At 35.2% G+C, this 20,274-nt stretch overlaps 1 protein-coding gene across 6 annotated transcripts in view; it reads right to left on the bottom strand.

The window, feature by feature from the left end:
- Positions 1-20,274, bottom strand: part of Spock3 (SPARC (osteonectin), cwcv and kazal like domains proteoglycan 3) — a 365,812-nt gene that overhangs the window by 11,779 nt on the left and 333,759 nt on the right. For all 6 annotated transcript variants that reach the window (XM_075986866.1, XM_075986868.1, XM_075986867.1 and 3 more), the window contains exon 7: positions 12,113-12,232. In XM_075986866.1, coding sequence (XP_075842981.1) covers positions 12,113-12,232 — 120 coding nt within the window. The remainder of the gene's footprint in view (positions 1-12,112; positions 12,233-20,274) is intronic.

Here is a 20,274-nt window from a genome sequence, read left to right as displayed (position 1 = left end):
ATTACTGGGGAAAAATGAAATTTCAAAGTTGTTGTAGATTTTCATTCTCCAAATTGCTAGGGATGATGAATAATTTTGATGGTTTATTTTTTTGCTATCTATTTCAAACTATACTAGTTAGGAACAAAGGTATTGCTTTTATTAGAAATATTACAATTGAAAAGTTTAATTTACCCAGTAATCAGAAATCTATTATGATTAGAATTTTTCCAATGGATGCCAAATTTTCTGAGGGTAATGCTAATTCCCACTGTTTGGTGTGTAGTGTTCCTGAGGCTCAGAATGTACCCAAAGATGACTGTGCTGTCACGTCAATGGAGACATTTCTGGAGGAATAAAGCAGTGTAATAACTTTATTGCATTAAATAAGTTTCACATAAATTTATAATTATACATTAAAATACATAGGATAAAAGTACCCCAAACTATTGGATGTTCTTTGATAACATTGCAACATCACTTAGCAGTGGTATAGTACATAATTAAATTTCATTATAGAGAAAGTTACATCTTCCTAATAAAAGAAGAGAATGCCAGATGTCTCAATAATTAGAAACACCAAAATAAGCAATGATCTGGTTGTTTTATTTTATTACTTGAAATGAAAAAAGGAAATTTATCTCCTAAATTTAGATGTTTGTTTTCAATAAATGAATTTCCCTGTTATACCTAGAAGGCGCCTATTTCATTAAAATGGAGCATTATTTTTAAGCCATCTGATTCCAAATTCAATCTTCCTCTCAATGTGAGGACAGCATGACACAAAGTGAGCAATATTGTGGTAAGGAATTAGAATGCCTTCATATACCCTGGGGGTTGAAATAACTCCATCATTTTCTCTCACTGTGAGAACATTTGGTGTGTGAGAAGTGATGTAAAACATCATCCAGTTCTGCGAGCAGGGTCTTTATCTGAGGAGTTTGCATATAATGATCATCTCTACCATACTTTCCAAGCTGATACAAGGAAATAAACACCACACTCCTTTCATGGTTGTATAAAAGCTCTATTACAATCTATTAAAAGATTCCCAGCATATTTCTTTTGCTATTATTTTTTTAATTTAAAGAATAAAATAAAATCTTGGGATATGAATTAAATGCACAGGTTACAAGGGCCTCAAATTCCCATTAACCACGAAATCATAACACAATAAAAAGAAATGAACTCTATTTCTTTCTACTGACAATCATAAAGCCCATGCAAGTGTTTTTAGCATCCAATTGTCCCTCTGTGGATATGATTTACAGTGATTGGATTAGTATATATCCAACAATATATATTTCTGCATGAATCCTTACTCCTTTATGAAAATTATATAAAGATTTTTAAAACTTTATCAATTTGTTCAACTTCTTTAGAAAGTTATGATATTATTGACTTTTTAAAATTAAGCCAATATACTGTGAAATTCTTCTAATAGTCAAGATTCAAGCAAAGTTTTCCTTTTCTACATTGGCTTATCATCCTTATATCAAGGCTATGATAAGATTTGGTCAACTAAATATCAGATTACCCTCATTTTAACAGAAAAACCTATGATTACCACGTGTTTCAAAGTTATATTATAAAAGCAAAATGTGCAACTCAAGTAATACACTCAGTAATGTTTATTGATAGTGAGTCAGTCAGATGAGTGACTTCTCCATTCTTTGTGCAACACATTTTATATTCATGTGTCATTGCATTTAAAGGGACTCAAATATCCTCACTCTTAAGGCTCAGGGCATGACTCTATTTCTGTCTTGTTTCTAATAGAATTGCTACTGGATATCATTGATTATATTAGCTATTTTTCTAAGCTGTATGAAAGCATCTGCCAAAAGCAATGAAAAGAAGAAAGGGTGTCTTTTAGCTTGTAGATTGAGTGTAGGGTCCATTACAGCAGAGAAGGCATAACACCAAAAAATACTTTTAACTCTGGTGGTAGGAGGAAAAATTGTACACATTGTGGCCACTATCAGAAAGAGATATATGCAAATATTCAACTCTTTTACTTTTTTTATTCTGTTTAGATCCTTAGTCAACGGGATGTTGTTATAAACATATGGGGTAGGACTTTCTTTAGTTAAATATCTCTATAGATGCCCCAGAGAGGTGTGTCTCTCCGGTGATTTTAAATCCTGCCTAATTTATAATAAAGATTAAGCACAAATTCATCCCTTGTCACCTTCAAAGCCAAACAGATCACTTTTAAATGATAAAATTTTCTCCATTTTCCACCAGGAGGCTCCTAATGTGAAATGTGTTTAAGCTGTTCAAAAGTCTACATATTTATTATCAGTCTCAAGACTGTTCAAAATTTCTCAGTTGAAGTCACTCCCTTGACTCAACTTGCTTCACCTTTCTGGGGTATCCATGCAAGGCTATACTATTTCCTAACTCTTACATTGTATGTCTACACAATCAGCACCATGTTGATAATGTGTCCAAGTTCTTCTAACAGCTCAATACCTAGTCTTGCTCCCTCTTACCATAAGTATTCTGGTCTGAGCAACTTGGAAACCAGTTCTCTAAGCCCATTTCCCTGTATGACCATTTTTGAGGAGAAAACTTGGTCGGCAACATTCCCAATTCAGGCCCTCTTCTTTACTGAATATGAATTTCCACCAGTTAGTGTGACTGAGAAACACCAGGTTTATTTTCAATGGCACTGAACAGGTACAACGGATTGATTTTTCTGAACTCAACTGGTCTGTAATTTTAAACTTGCTCATGTACTTTTCCAAATCAGATTTTGGATTTCCAATATGTGTCTCACCTCATTCTTCATGGATCTAAGAGTGGTGTGCAATAACTGCCAGACCTTAGTTGTTTTGCCATCTTGATTTTGCTTCCATTAAAAGGTATAGCCCATTATTTTTTATTTTTTCCTATTCAAAATTTAAAAATATGGCTCTAATGTGCCCAGATGCTTCAGCAGAATGCAACTTGAATAGTTAAATACATCTCTTGAAGGAAAGTTAGAAATAAGAAAACAAATCTGTTTTGCAATTATGTTTATTTGTTTACTCACTAAGACATGCATTTCTGCATATTTGCTCCACAATTTATGTTAATATTAACAGGAAAAAGTTGGAGAAAGCTACACCTAGTAGAAATGACTGGAGACTTTTATTGGAAAAAATAGAATACATTTCTTCAGTTTGTAATTTTTATTCCCATCCAATAATATCTACTTGTATTCACCAAACAGAAATACTAAAATTAATATTATGTGAGTGAATTTGAAGCAATAGCTTTAATGAAAGTAAAACTAAGAAGGCATTTTACTTTTTTATACTGTGCTTTGGGTCTGGGTACTTACTCAGTTTTGCGCAGCCAGAAAATGAACGAGCAGCCTACATTTACAAAATGGTACGCATATGTTTGGGGCTAACCTGTTTGACCAGCCACACACTTTGGTCTGGCTGCTTGTCTGCCTGCTAGTAGTTGGGAGGAAAGCAGCCGAGAGCAAGCCTGACACTCAGCACCACCACCTGGGCAAGCAGTTAGATCGGTCTACTAGGCATGCACAGGCAGGAAAGCTTGGCAGATTCCGGCCAACATAGATGGGGACATGTCCAGACCACACAGCACTCTGCATGGCAGATGTAGTTTTCACTCAGACAAAAACAGTTTCCGTGCTGCACAGTGCTTCCCAAAGTTGAGGCGGTGAGCATAGCTCCCACCCAGCAGTCTCAGAGCTGGCAGTAAACATACCTATGCCATATTTAAATGCCAAGAGAGGTGGAGACAGCATCCAGAATGGCCACAACCACACTGCTTACCTTTTAAAATGCTTCTTATCAGAAAAGGATTTCAGATACACAATAGAACAAATTCAGACATAAAAAACCTCTAAATGAGACAGAATATATTTCAAAATGTACATAGGCTTGATAGCAAGAGAATAAGAGTATAGACAGTTATAAAATGACAGACATAGATTAAAAGTGTAAAAATAATAAAATAAATATTAAAAAGTAATAGAATAAAAAAGTCATGTAAAAATAAAAAAAAATATACAAAGAGTATGGACTATGTATATTATTATGTTTTCTTTGAAATTTTTGAGTAAGTTCAGTGCTAAGTTCAGCGAGACACTTTATTGTATGGGTTGCTAAGCTAAACCAAAATATATATTTTAAAGGTGTCTTGACTTCAAAATTTGAGTCTAAGGATATAATACTTTGGAAATGAGGTTGTGCTTTTGTTTCCACAAAAAAAAAAAAATCGAACCTATGGATTTCTTTTGGCTAATGTGGTTTGATGGCATGTCCCTCAAAAGGTCTCTGAGAACCCTAAAATACTTTAACCAGCAAGCAGCAGTTTTAATAGAACAATGTCCAAATCTGCAAAATGACTGTTTATAAATGTCTATTTTCATTTAAAGGGGGTTAATTATAAATGCTTAAATGATCACAGTCAATCTCTTTCTAAAAAAGTGGGGGTGGGGGAGATATGACATAGAATTAAATACTGCATTGGTATGGATCTTGGCCTATGATACAAATTTAAGGTCAATATGTTATATTGTGAATATGCATTTCTGCTTTTGTTTAAGGTATTGTGTTTGTGCGGCTCATTTAAAAATGATATGCATAAATAAGAAATACAGATTATTAGATAACCATTTATAATAGTCACACTATAGTCTAGTTAGTTAGGTTTTCTAGATATATAGAGACATATTTCAGCTAGATAGATTATCTTGAACACTTCAAAGACCTATGGAATATGACATTCAAAATGTTTTAAAAACTAGATTTTTCTTGACAATGAGACATGTCTACTTCTGGCAGCACAAATTACTTCAGAGAGGTAGATGGGCATTGAAGAAACTCCTTGTAAAATTTGCCTTCAATGTGACAAGGCTAGCCATTTGGGCAAGAAACTGCTCTTCCTTTATCTGCTTTATGGTATGCTGTATGAACTAGACATGCAAGACCCACAAAAAATGACTACTAAACTTTCCAAAAGATGTGGTGGTTTTTCAGAGTTCATGCTTTACAGAAAAAACTGCCAGCTATTCTACAGGACACAAACGAAAGCAGCTGACAAATGTTGCCAGTACAAGGCAAAACAATTTTTCAAATTTCTTGCTTATGGAAAAGTCTGCCAAATACCATGAGCCTCTAGGCTAAAGATGGATGCTCCAACGCTACTAAAGAACTTTGAGTACAGGTACTGAGATGTCTCTCTCAAGCATAGAGTTTAGGAAGTTGCTTGGTTGTACTTCCTGTTTACTTAGGTAATACTATATCCTTCTGGGTTCTTTGATGGAGTTAAAGACTAGATAATTATAGTTATAGTTTCCCCTAGTTATTATAAAACATAAATTAAACATAAAACTTTAGACTCACAAGGAAATAGACTAAATATTATAGCTATAATTCTTTATTGATAACTGTTTTGTATATGTAATTTTACTATGTTAAAGATAAAACCTTCCTTTTTAACTAGGCAGAAAATGGAAGATGATGTGGAATGTCCTTTTGTATATATGTAGCTTTTATTGGTTAAAGAATAAAACTGTTTTGGCCAATGGCTTAACAGAGTTCAGTAAGGCAGTATAAATATACATACACATACATAAATACATACACATAGACACACACATATATATCTTAACACACACACACACACACACACACACACACACACATATATATTTTCCAATTGGGAAATGAGCAAGCAATCTTTGCCGACATTCATATAACATTTCTATATTAAACTTAAAGTTGTTTATTTGCTATTGTTCTGTTTCTCAAAAGTGTGAAAAATGCAATATGCTTCATTGCCATGGTATACCCATGACCATTGTTTCCTCAGAAAAATGGGTATTGAAGTCAATCATCATACAAAGATTGCCTTAGCAGTAATAGCCAAATGCTTTTTTACATATGATTTAGCTATGTAAGTGAGTTTTATATGTGATGATGATACTAACAAATTTGAAAAAAATCTCTTGATGAAAGCTTTACTGTAAATTAGTATGATTATAAATTTATGTTATATAAAATACATCTATAAATTACATCTATCAAATATTTAAAATTTAAAATGAAATTATTTTCAATTTTCATAAGAACAATATCTCAGAGGTTTTAAATATTTTGTTTCTATTATTTAAATCAATGTTGGCAGGAGATATTACTTTAATATTATTTAAATAAGTCAGTTATAGACTTAGAGTGAACAGCATATATTATTAAGTATATATATATATTGTGACTGATTTAGGATTTTTTTAATCCTAATTTAAAATTACTGATCAAATTCATCAAAATTAAATTTTCTAAATGTTTGTAACTATACAGTTGTTTTTCAAATTAATGATAAAATTTATTCCAACAATAACTATATTTATTTTTGAAAAATCAAATAATTTCCAAGAGTCTGATTTTTGCTGAAATTATATTCTTATGCTAGCTAACCAGCTATTAGCTATTTCATAATTTATGAAATACAAAATCATGCATTTAAATGTGCATATTTCACCTCTCTTATAAGGCCTGAAGAATGTTTACTTTGCTCTGTGAATAAATATGTTCCTTTCATCACATTAAAGAAGCATATGGCTATATAAATTGTAAAATGTATAGTCACAGAATCTACTGAATTTGCTGAGGCAAAATACTTTATAATTATCTACATCATATGTCTCTCTATTAGATAAGAAAAGTACTGAAATTAAAATTTTATGCAACTTTGACTCTTGCAGAAAAATAACTATATGCAAGATATATGACATTATTTTGCTAAAAAATCATTTGTTCTAAGAATAAAATGACCCATTGTAACAAAACTTGTGAAGCAAATTTAAAAAGCATGAAGTGTTAGAAAAGATTTCCAAAATCGAAATCAATGATTCTTAAAATGAGAAATGGTTTGAAATGTTTTCTTGCTACAAAACAGAAATGAGATTTTTCTCTCTACTGAAATGCCAGGGTTATTTTGAGATTTTTTTCTTCTGTTCAAAAGATACTGTGAACTTTTTGTTGTTGTTCTTTTCTGTGTAAAATATCTAAAAGGTAGTAAGAAAGTTCCAGAATATTTTCTAGATTTTATGTTAATGTCAGAGTTAATTATTAAATGACTATAATGCCTGAATTCTGCTCATGTATATTAAAATATCTAAATCAAACCTAATTCTATGTGTTTTAAATTGTTAACTGAATTTAGTTTACTGTAGTTTGACTGAAGAGAGTACTAATGAAATGTTTAAATAGATTAATACTATGAAAAAAAGTAAAAACAAAAGAAGGTGTGCAAGGCTTTGGAGCCTCTGTCTCATGCCTATTATTCCCACACTTTGGGAAGGGAAAACAGGAGAGATAGTTCAAAGTGCAAGATTTGAAAACAGGAGAGAGAAACTTGCTCTTTCAGAATTGGTTAACAAATTAGGGATAGGACATGAGGAAGGACTCTTCTAGGGGATGTCTAGATTCAGGGTGATGAAGAAACCTGACCCCTCTGCAGCACAGCTTTGACTTTTGTGTTGTAAAGGGAACATTCCTTGCAAATAAAATTTTCATTGACTTCTCAAGCAATTCTGTGAATGGTCCCACCCCCCCTTTTTTTCAGAGATACTCAATTCTAGAGGAACTTTCTGTAATTTAATGACCATATTCACAGAGTCTCACCACATTTCTTGAATGAAAATAGTTCTTAGAAAGCTGAGTAATACACGAAGTGTAGGCAGAGTCTGCTTTTTTGTTTCCCAGTCACCCAGACCCAAAATAATCACTGTCATCTATATTAATTAAAACACTGCTTGCATAATATGCCTAAGTGATGGTTTCAGTCTAGCTCTATTCTGCCCTGCCATAGGACAAATCAGCTTTATTCATTAACCAATAAAAGCAGCACATATACAGAAGGACATCCCACATCAGCAAGGCACCTTATTGAGCAGTCCAATGCTCTTCCCTGTGCATCCAGACAGGGACAGACTTGTCTGAACTCAAATGCAATGAGTATCTTTGAAAATGTGCTCTATTAAAGAAATAATATGTACTCAGAAGATCTCTGTGGATATCAATACTTTAAACAAATCAGTATGAGGCGGGCTAGAAGGACCTTCCAAAGTCAGATGTTTTCTTCAGGATGGAAAATCAGGTACATTTAGTTGTTATTACTATGAAGTAAATTCAGACTGAAAGACAGAAAATCACTAACACTGCCCAAATTTTTATAATATAGTCAAAATCAAATGCCAGCAATTCTCCTAGAGTGTTGGTAAATACTATAATTTGTTTCTGAGATGCATAAAAAAACTGAATGCAGATTCACACGGTGAAAAATTATTTTCATGAGTGATTTTAAGTTTTCACATAAGTTAAATCATGCAAGAAATTAAGATTCATAAATACACAAGGTTGGGATTGTAGAAAATGATATAATTAGAGGAAATTTAAAGTATTTTAGAAAAATATGAATATTACAAACAACAGTGTGGTGTTGCTGTCATCTTGACAGAAACTGCATCTCAATGGTTGCAGGTAGGACTGGAGCTCTTGCTCATCATGATAAACTGAGCATCACATGCTGGAAAATTCCTTGCCAGCCAAGCCACTGAACTCACATTGTTACCTCTTCCATTTTGTTCCCTGCCTCTTAAAAAAATACATTTTCTGATCTTATAAATATTCAGCTATGTTTCAATATCATTTCTAAATACATGAAATAAAAATATATTTCATATAAGTGAAATATAAAATTTCCATACCATTTTATTTGCTTTCTTTTTCCTAAGAGCTAAAGTTACTTTGTTTTAATTATTGTGACTAAGAGATTCTTGAAACAAAGTTGCCTCTAACTTATGAACCCCTTGCCCAAAGACAGATGATTGCTGAGATGGTGAAGGCTGTGGTTAATATAATAGGACACTTGTTTTCAGTTCCATGTACAACACTATTTGAACCAATTGCACTGGATGTGCTTAATAACATGTAGGAGGGAGCTACATAGGCAGGATGTGTGTTAGGATGTATGCTTCTCTCTGACTGGATGTAGGCAGGAAGTTTCAAGACATTCTTGTACATTTCTATCTTGTACGTCAGATATATACTTACCATTGATTGGACCTTATCAGTTTATCTTTAAAAACCTCCAAAATGCAATTCATTGTCATTTTCTGGGAAACAGGGAATGCACTTGGCCAGAGTTCATCATCCTAACCAGTATTTATTAAATTTGCTTTAATTTGGCTTAAAAATTGAGGTAGTGGTCTTGTTTTCAGTCTTTGGGATTAACACCTGGTCCAGAAGCTAAAACACATGCTAGACAACTACTCATGTGAACATATTGGCATGCCAATGTTGGGTTGACTACATACATGTAAAACCTGAGAAAACTTGGGAAGGGATTCTAGACACAAAGAACAGAACGAAGCATGGCTTTTTGGTAGCCAGCTGGATTACTGATTCAGCATAACAAAGGTCAGCTTCCTTCTTTGTGTCACCAGTATGAATTGAGCTCTGGCTGTTTCAGGAGGCAGAGCGCTTCAGTGGGGTTTGTAAGCAGCATACAACTAGTTGCTTAATGCTGACATAGACCCACTACAACCCTGGAGCTGGTGCAGTGTGCATGGCTCTCAGAGGCACACAACTTGCCTCCGCCATGTTAGACTGGGCAGAGCCAACAGGCAGGACTGTGGAGTTTGTCCTAGTCATGCCCACTTAGCATTTCAAAGAAAAAATATGTACTCCTAACATAAAAGGAACACAGATACACAATAAGATAGATTCAGACATAAAGACCTCTAAATGAGACATATTGTGTTTAAAAAATCTGTGTAGGTCTGGGAGAGAAAAGGAAAAGAGTACAGAAAGTTATAAAAAGAAGTAAATCATTTAAAAAATTAAAACAAAGTCTTTAAAGAGAGAGAGTACAGATAGTAATAAATTAAAGAAGTAAAGAAAAATAAGCCACGTAAAGGTGAAATATAAACAGAGAGTCCGCACTATGTGTATTATTGTGTTTTCTGTGATTTTTTTAAATGTGATTGAGCTAAGTACAGAGAGACATTTCACTGTACAGGCTGCTAAGCTCAACTAACATTATATATATAATATATATATATATATATATATTATATATCACATTATATATAATGTGATCATGACTCCAGAATTTGGGTCTAAGGATATGTTGCTTTGAAAAAGAATTTCTGCTTTTTTACCACAGATAATGAGAACCAGTGGATTCCTTCCAGACTATTGTGGTGTGATGGATCAAGACTCACCTCTGAAAGGTCTCTGTGAACCTCTCCCCCCAAAAATACTTTGCTCAACCAAAAGCAGGAAACAGTTTCGAGAGAACTGTGCCCAAATAATTTCTATAAATATTTGTTTACATTTAATGGGGGATAAGCTACAGAGATGAATACTTTGATTGGTATGGATCTTGATTTATTGATACAAATTTAAGGTCAATTGTGTTATATGTATATTTATGCTCTTGATTAAGATATTATGTTTGTGCAGCTCTTCAAAAATGTAATGTATAGTTAAAATACAGTTAAGATAGTCATCTAAAATAGTCAAATCTGTAGTAATGCTAGTTAGGTTTTCTAGATATATAGAGGTATATTTCAATTAGGTAGGTATTCTTCAAACATTTCACAGAATAACAGAATATGACATTTAAAATGTTTTAAGAATTAGGACTTTTCATGAAAATGAGACACATTTACTCCTGACAGCACCAATATACTTCAAGAGGATGATAGACATTGAAGAAGCTCCTCATGGAGCCATTTGGGCAAGAAACTGCTCTTGCCTGGATTGCTTGTTGTTATGCTGTATAAATTAGACATACAGGACCCACAGAAAAATGACTGGTGAGCTTGCCTAAAGGTGAGACATTCCTTCAGGGTTTCTGCTTCATGAAGGTGTCTGCCAGACATTATGCCGGACACAGAAGAAAATGACTGAAAAACTGACAGTATAGGTGGAACTGCCTTTAATATTCCCTGATTCATGGAAAAGTATGCTGGATACTATGTTCCTGTAGGCTGAAGATGGGTACCCCAATGTTACAAAAGAATTTTGGCTGACTGTCCAGACAGTGAGATGTCTCTGTCAATTCTAGAGTTTTGGAAGTTGCTTACAATGCACTTCCTGTTTACTTCGGTAATATTATATCCTTCCAGAGATTTCGATGGAGTTGAAGAATAGATAGTTACAGTTTTTAGTTAAAATAAAAGATAAAGTAGATATAAATATTGTAACTTTAATTCTTGTTTGATAACCATTTTGCTGTATGTAATCTTGCTATGTTAAAGTTCAAACTTTCCTTTATATGTAAACAGAAAAGTGGAGGTGATGTGGGATTCACCTCTGTATTTTGTGAATACTATTGTTTAATAAAGAAGCTGCTTTGGGCCTATTGCAACACAGAGTAGGGCAAGGCAGGAGTTCTAAGCAGATAGAGGAGGAGAGAGTAGGTAGAGTCAGTGAGTAGCAATGAAGTCACCACAGGAGACAGACACTGGACAGAACCTTACAGGTAGGCCACAATGATGTGGCAAAACACAGATTAATAGAAATGGGTTAATTGAAGATATAAGAGCTAGCCAATAAGAAGTGTGAGCTAAAAAGACAAGCAGTGTTGTAATAGTACAGTTTCTTTCTGGTTATTTCAGGTCTGGGTGGCTTGGAAACAAACAGTCTCTGCCTACAACTGACTTTCACGAATTTATATCCATTTCACCCAGGACTAACTGAAACATGTCATCAAAATCCAAATAAGTCTAGTTATGATCTCTAAGTAGAAACAAAATCCTTTGTTTTATAGCCTCCTATAAATAGAGCTTTGGAATTCCTTTCTTTAATTCCTTCTTACTTAATTTTTAAAGTGTCCTTCAACAGTCTCCAGAATGCTATTGGACTAGAACTTCAACGCTCTGAAGACACAAGCCCCATTCCTAAGTCAAAGTTGACTTAAAGGCTTTATTTTATTTTCTTATGTACTACTGTAGAAGTCCTTTGAAACAATGTGCTGGATTTTTTTTTATCATATAGGTAAAGGATATATGTTGACAAGTGAGCTTATTCTTAGAAGTTCACTGGATATAGATCAACTTCTTCAAAAAAATAACTTTATCCAATTTTAAAAATCTTACTGCTTCTCTCGGGCCTCAGCAAAGCTTTGGTCTTCTTGTTTTGGCTCCCACTCTCGTGAAGAGCCTTGAACCAGTCACGAAGTCTGTTGGCCACTTCTCTGAATTCCAGGTCACTGCAGGCTAAAGACAGAGAATAGGTATGTAATAATAATACAAATTTAGCAGGATGCTCAATAGTTTCCTGTTGAAACATTCAACTTCCCACTTTTCCTTGTGGGCTACAAAAGCTGTGTCTGTTCCTTTAATAGGGGGCTGTATCTCATCTTTCTCTATAGGCGTTCTAGTCATCCACACATTTGACTGACAAAATACTCTTTTGCTGTGAAGAAACACGGTCCTGCCTAAAGTCAGACCAAGTCTTCCATTCTTTCCACCTTCTGTCTCTGCTGCTGTTTTGTAGTTAATCTTACATACAGTGTAGAAACTCTGGAAATGTTCTGGAGCCTTCACTCCTAGCTAGCAGCTCTAACACTTTACCCCAGGTCCCCATGGTCCTGAATTACAACAAATTTCTGTCAGGAAGGCTTTTCTTTCCTTATTTCTTTCCTTTTTGGTGGGGGTTTTCAACACAGAGTTTCTCTGCAGCTTTTGAGACTGTCCTGGAACTAGCTCTTGTAGACCAGGCTGGCCTCAAACTCACAGAGATCTGTCTGCTTCTGCCTCCCAAGTGCTGGGATTAAATGTGTGCACCACTGCCTGGAGGAAGCCTTTTCTTTACACTCCCTGGCTCTGACCTTTTTCTTTCACCTTACTCTCTTACCCTGGCAGTCAGACTTAGGTGGGAAGCCATGAGGCAGTCATACAAAGGCATCATAGCAAAATGCTGGGAAATGGAAACCCACTGTGCCTGATTCAGAAGTGCTCTAGGTTATATATGGGAGCTCACTGAGCTTGCTTCTGTGAGGCCCATTCATTCGAAGGCTGGGAGCCTTTCTGCTGGCTAAGACACTACTCAATCTGCTGAAAGTTCGAGAATCTTTCTCTGTCACATGCAGCTCCTTGACCCTGAAACTGTGCATTATATTTGGGATGGCTCTTTATTAACGAGTGTATTTGGTAATTTCTAGACTTAGGAGATGCTCTACACAGCTGGCCAAAGATTCCAAGAGCTTTATGTCAAATCTTTCAGAACCTTTCACTGGCCTAACAGCCTTAGATCTGAAATTCACTGGAGCTTCATAACTGAAAGGCCACTGCTGGCACAAATGTTCAACTCAGAACAGTGGTGTTTAACCTTCTTAATGCTGTGACCCTTTAATACAGACCCCAACCATATATTTCACTTCGACTTCCTTATTGTAATTTTGCTCCTGTTATGAAGTGTAATGAAAATACCCAACACACAGGATATCTGATATGTGACACCCTAAAGGGGTTAAGACCCACAGGTTGAGAACCACTGATCTAATCAACTTAAATAACTCCATAAGATGAAATGGCAGCATGGTGTGAGGCTCCCCCCTTGACAAAACTCCTAGTTCACTTTAATCAATCTCAAGGCTCTGGCTTAAAACCATGCCCAGAGCTGGAACAACCAGTCATTCAGCTGGGCCTCCAAACCTGTATATTTACAATTGTTCCTTACTACTTTTTCACCGTATGCCTCTTTTGCTTTGTGCTTTGGCTTACCTGTGTTTTTGCCTCCCCAAACCTGGGAAATCCTTGCTTGGATCTTTAACAGTTAAGAGGTAAAAGCATTGAGACTGTGCCCACACAAACTGGTTATGGAGATATAGAGCAATGGGTTCAGTCTTACACAGGTTCCAATGCCTTTGAGGGGTGAATAACTTAGAAAAATTGTTTCACGCTATTCTACTTTACTGAGAAGGCTGGTTGTGAAGATGCTGTTTGGCCAGTCTGCTCCAACCAAAGCATGTTTGTTTAAAAGTTTCTGACAACACCTCTGTCTTGGATCAGACTAGCTACCTGACTCTGTGACAGGGAGAAAGAGCAAAATATAACAGCCCAAGACAACACATTATGAGCTGAAGACAGACTCCTCCCAATAGGGGGTAGCTGCTGTATATCTCACACCCGTTTCTTGACTTTGTTTAACTCTTTAAGAACTCCATCCCTTTTCCTTAGTTGTTTACTATCTTTAAAATGACAAAGTATAATACCCTGTGTATACACTTACTTTAATATTCCTTACTTTAATACATGTTGAATACATTTTATTTCAAATCATAACTAAGTTATATGAAAACTGTGATATTTATGTTCTCTTTGCTAAGTTTTAACTATTTGAAGAAATTAAGTCATATTAAAAACTGGAAATTTGTAAAAAGGACACTAAAATGTTCAGTCTCGTTGTGAACTGGATTTATAGTTTAAACTTTATTTTGATACTAAAGGATTTTTTAATTCAAGAATTATGATTTTTAACACTCAAACTTAAAAGGGATAAAATTATAAAATTCTAATTTTATAAAATAATTATCACTAATTATAAACACTTAAAGGTAATAAATATACACAAGTTAATGTCCAGTCACACTAAGTACAAATGAGATTTGCAGAGAGAAGCCTGAGGGAGGGGTAGACCAATATTTAGGTCACATAATATTCTTCTGTTATCTCCCATCACGTAGTATATGCAAATGTTTTCAAAATTAACCCTAAACCAGGTAAAGCAAATTTAAAACAAACTTAAAGCATTTTTAATGCAAAATAATATTCCATAATTTTAAAATCACTATCGAAATTGATAACTTTAGTACAATGGGTTAAATTTATAATATACTTGGATGGTTAAAAAAAAAATCAACCCAGGCTTAAAAGTAGTTCCCACGGATGGAACACCATCCTACCTGAGTAAATTGCATAAGTACCAAGAGATCAACACCCCCAGATTCTTAAAAACAGTAAATTGGGCCATCAAAATTATTTTTCTTCTTGCTACTCTAGACATTGCTTTAGGGACTTATAACTTAAATATCTGGTCTAAAGCCTTCTTTGCATCAATAAGCCTATCTGTCTCACTAGCTCAGATCAGCTCAACACCTTTCAGGGACAGCTCAACTCCCTCACTGGTGTGGTACTGCAAGAGCAACAGTGTAAGTTCTGAGTGCTGCTAAGGATGAGGGTTGAGCCCTTCTGGAACAGTGCTGCTTCCAGGCAACAATTCCCAACTGGTTTGAAATCAGACACAGGGATCCGACAAATTCTTCTGTTTCCTTTCCATTCTGGCTCTTCCCCATCACCCTTCCTCTTTGTTATTTCATAATATGTTTTACCCTGTCTTTTAATTGTTTTACTTACTGAACTTCATACTATATCGAAGCGTTTCAAGGAAGCGCTCCCAATTGCCCTCATTCTACAACAACTCCATTTGCTCCTGATATATCTGCAAACAGACATTTTAGATGCTTTGGAGAGAATCTGGCTTAAAGAGACCTTTTCTCTGCAGACTATATATAATTTTTTACATTAGTTCTCTATTTTTTCCTGCCCCACCTCCATTGGTGCTCTTTAGCTCTCTTCTACTTCTGCTAGCTTATTTTAGTCCGACATCCTGGCAATAGACAAGTCATGGTCACCCTGAATCAACTCTATGACCATTTTATCTCACTGGCCCCTTCTCTCTTTCCCACCTTTGCTCCTATCCATTCTTTAGCTTTCCTGGGAAATGTCTCAGTTTAATCTGTAACCAAAGCATCTGCTTTCAGACCTCTCTAATTATTTCCCACATCTCTTCAGGAACTCCTGATGGCAATCACCTGATCATCACAAATGATAAGACTCCTCCACCCTGCTGCATGACCAGAGGAACACTTCTTCAGTGGAACCAGAACTTTCCCCTCTGAAAAGTCACTCCTCCAAAGAAAATGGCTATAACACCCCAAGGCCTACAATTTTTCTTTATATCCTTTCAGAACTAGGAATGAGAGCTTCCTGCTGAAAGACTACATTTTTTAGCTTTCGTTGTGGACTAAGGTTGTTCTTTTAGTCCTTAGAAGGGGCTGCACATCACTTCTTCCTCATAAGTGTGTTGTCATTTCTTAGATGTGACAAAATGCTCCCTTACCATGAATAAACAAAGTCCTACCCAAGGTTAGATGAAACACAATCTTCCAAAAATAAAGATATTTTTTAAGGTGATCACAATGAAATATCCAAATAATGTGGCAATTTGAGTCCTTCTGTACATCTCTTACAATGAAATGTAGAATTTAGATCCAGGAATGGGTTACACATAATAGAGTTGGTCAAAGGGGCCAGAAAACAACAACAACAACAACAAAAAAAAAAAAAAAAACCACGAGCTATTGCAGAGGCTATTGGTTTCTCTCCTCAAACTGATGATAAATTCTAACCCTGAAGATAACACATACAAAACCTCTTAAACATGGAGAATTTGAGCTAATGCCTACCTAGAGCCTTCACTCATACTAATTAGTAGTCACGGTATTAGAAAGTATTTGACACTCTACCAAAGGAGAAAGGGAAATACCAAACTAGTTAGAATAACCAATTTGATTTAAGTCCCACTCTATGAGATGGAACCCATTCCAACAAAAGTGACCAAGACCTGATGTATCAGAGACCTAGGAGAAATCCAAACACTACTGTCCCGCTAAAAGAACACACTGATAAAATGATTCCTAAGGACATTCTGCTAGTCCCATAGATCAATGCCTTATTCAGCTATCAAAAAAGTTTCTCATGTACTAGATGAGAATAAATACAAGATCCACACAACCAGACAATGTAGACCGTGTTAGCTCTTGGAATGCTCTGTCCTAAATGGGAGGTCCCTATTAAATCCCTCCCCTCAGCAGTCTAGAACCTCTGGAAAGAATAAAAGAAAGTTTCTAATAGCCAGAGAGGATGGTGGATATTTAGAAAACAAGGCTTTTTAAACACAGCAAGACCGATACATAGACAATCACAGAGACTGTGGCAGCATGTGCAGGGCTACAAGGGTCCTGTTGGTCTCCTGGGCTGGAAGTAGAAGCGGACACAAGCATACATCCCTAACCCCAAAGCTATCTCCTAATGATAACCAATTACAAATGAAAAATTCGTTTTCTTCCTCGTTGTCTCACTTGGTGTTCAAACCACTCTTAAGGCCAGGCCCCATGCACAGCAGTAGATAGCCTAAACAAACTCAATTCAATGCTATTTTTAGAGGGCTCTTTATTTTAGTCTCATAATGTTTTGTTCTAACAATACTTTTGTCTGCAGGTCTTTTGTTTATACATTATGATTTCTGATTGTGTGGTTTTAAGGAATATCTGTGTATGTGAATATGCGTATGTTTGTCTGCGTGTATGTGTGCTCTTTGGGCTTTTCCTTTGACTCTATTCTTACTTTTTCTTGTTTTTTGTCTACTTAAGTTTATTTGTTTTTATTTTATTATTATTCTTAGATGCTTGCATGTTTTCTATTCAGAAAGAGACAGCAAGAAAGGATGTGAATTTGAGTTGGTGTGGAAGTGGAGAGCCTCTGGGAAGAGTTGGGATAAGGGGTCCACAATACAAATATATTATATGAAAAAAACCCTATGTTTAATATTTAATTAATAATAAATATTAAATATGTTTTAATTATGAATACAGGTATAAAATACAGAATGAATAGAGCTATATTATCTGACAGAAAGACTGCAAAGTATCTTTAAAATTCTGTTATGTTTGCCTTATAAAAGGTAAACACTAAGGATTCTTGGATAGACTATAGTGGTAGAACACTTGTCAAAAGCTAAAAAAGTGAAACATTAGCAAACTTCAGTATTTTGAATGAACCTTTACTTTACCTTGCTTTTCATGTTACTTAGCAACAATTATTGCTCAGAAATAATCAACATGCTGAGCAGTAACACAATGAAATCCTTCACTAGTGCTAAAATATGCTATTCAATTCAGTAATTGTATTGCTACATTTTGAAAATACAAGAACTTATATTATTTTCAGAGGCTGCTACCACAAATATTTTCTTCCTTCTCTTATGAAAGGCAGAGTTTTCTTTCTCAAGGAGGCCTGAATCTTAATAATGCCCTTCTTCCACTCCTTTTTAAAATTGAAAATAGATTTTTTTCATGCAATATATTTTGGTTATGTTTTTAACCCCTTCATCTCCTCCCAGGTCTTCCTCATCTTTCCAAATCTGTGCTTCTCTCTCTCTCTCTCTCTCTCTCTCTCTCTCTCTCTCTCTCTCTCTCTCTCTCTCTCTCTTATAAACTACACATGCAAATAAAATATACAAATAAGTCCTGATAGAATAAAACAAACCATCAGGAAAACAAAACAGACAACAACAAAAAAACCCAAAGAAACAGCAGAAGCATATACACATGCAGAGAGAAATAGCCACACAGAAAGCCTATAATAACATAAAATTGGAAAACAAAAGACCAGTAAGGAAAAACAACAACAACAACATAAAACCCACCCAACCAAAAAAACAAACAAAAACAGAAAACAGCCAAAGCATCCTTGATGTGGGATGCCCTTTTGTATTCTGTTAATATGTTTTATTACCATTGGTTAATAAAGAAGATATTTTGGGCATGAGCCAGGCAGAATATGGCTAGGCAGGAAAGTTGAGCAAAAAGACAGGAAAAAAAATGTCAGGACACAAATTAGAATATCATGGTGACATTTCAGAATACTGCAGCTGACAAAGATTCTGTATCTTTCTGAAGAGAAAAATGAAAAACAGAAATGTCCAACTACTAAGGCTAAGAAACCAAAAAATGTTCAGAGTTTTTTTTTTTTTTTCATAAGTACTTGCTTGGGCCTGTGGAAAATTGCTTCATCTTTCCAAGAACCACTCAATCAGAAAAATCAATGAGTAGAATAATATAAGGTGATGTGGGAGTGATTTCTTATTAATAAAGAAACTGCCTAGCCCCATTTGATAGGGCAACCCTTAGGTAGGCGGAGAAAACAGAACAGAATGCTGGGAGAAAGAAGCTGAATCAGTGAGTAGCCATGATTCTCCCACTACAGACAGACACAGATAAAGATCTTCCCTGGTAAGCCAGCTCGTGGGGCTACACAGAATATTATAAATGGGTTAGATCAATATGTAAGAGCTAGCCAATAAGAGGCTGGAACAAATGGGCCAGGCAGTGTTTAAAAGAATACAGTTTCCGTGTAATTATTTTGGGTAAAGCTAGCTGGGTGGCAGGACACAGTGGCCCGCTGCTCCTATTACAACAATAAGGAAAACTTTTACACATAAAAGATCCACAAATACCACTTCCTCTATAAACTTTTCTGAGGAAACTCAGGGAAACAGGATAAGCCAGAGACAAATATTAGAATGAGGAAAGATAAGACTTATGAGGAAAAATGTGTAAGAGCAGTGGGGGAATGCAGAAAGGGGCACTGCTCAAGGGTAAGTGACATGCCAGCTGCTGGAACAGAGCACAGTAGGACCCAAGCATTGCACAAAGTCATAGCCATGTCTTAATTCAGGGAAGACAATGTAGAGGCCATTTTAATTCATGAATTTCACTTGTTAATGCTGAGTGATGATGCAATAGATTACCATGTATCCTTATGTAAATATTTTTCCAATGCCCTAGTATGTTTCTTTTGTGTCTTGCTATGGTCATCTTATTTTGACACACAAGGAAGAAAGTTAAAAAGTTACAGAACAGAGAAAATTATCTATGTGTGCATGCTTATTATTCCCCTTGAATGATGAAACACAATTAATAAAAGCTCAGAGTCAGAAATTGGGATTCAACCTGAAGATCCAAAAAGCAAAACAACCAGTCACTGGTCTTACCTTGACCTCAGTCTGAAATGATAACCCTGCCTCCTGGAATCTCAGATGAAAATTTTTTGTGATAGCTGTCTTCCTGGTTTTATATTCCTCTCTAGGGCTGGGATTAAAGGTGTGCACCACCATCATTAAAAGCATGTACTGACCAGTTACTATGGCAACTAGCATGGCTACTGGGATTAAAGGTGTGTGTCATTATGGCTACAGAGATTAAAGGTGTGTGTTACTATAATCTGGTCTGTAAGGCTGACCAGTGGAACTGTTTTACTCTCAGATCTTTGGGTAGTTTTTATTTATTAAAATGCATTTGAAATGCCTCTACATTTCTTCCTTTTGTCTAAAATGAAAAAGAAGGCTATAACAAATATAAAAAATGTATACAATAATTACAATTACTATATACAATTTATACAGGCAATAAATA

This window comes from Microtus pennsylvanicus, chromosome 9 (genome assembly GCF_037038515.1).
Source record: "Microtus pennsylvanicus isolate mMicPen1 chromosome 9, mMicPen1.hap1, whole genome shotgun sequence".
Taxonomy (NCBI): domain Eukaryota; kingdom Metazoa; phylum Chordata; class Mammalia; order Rodentia; family Cricetidae; genus Microtus; species Microtus pennsylvanicus.
This window is presented reverse-complemented; position numbering and strand designations above follow the sequence as displayed.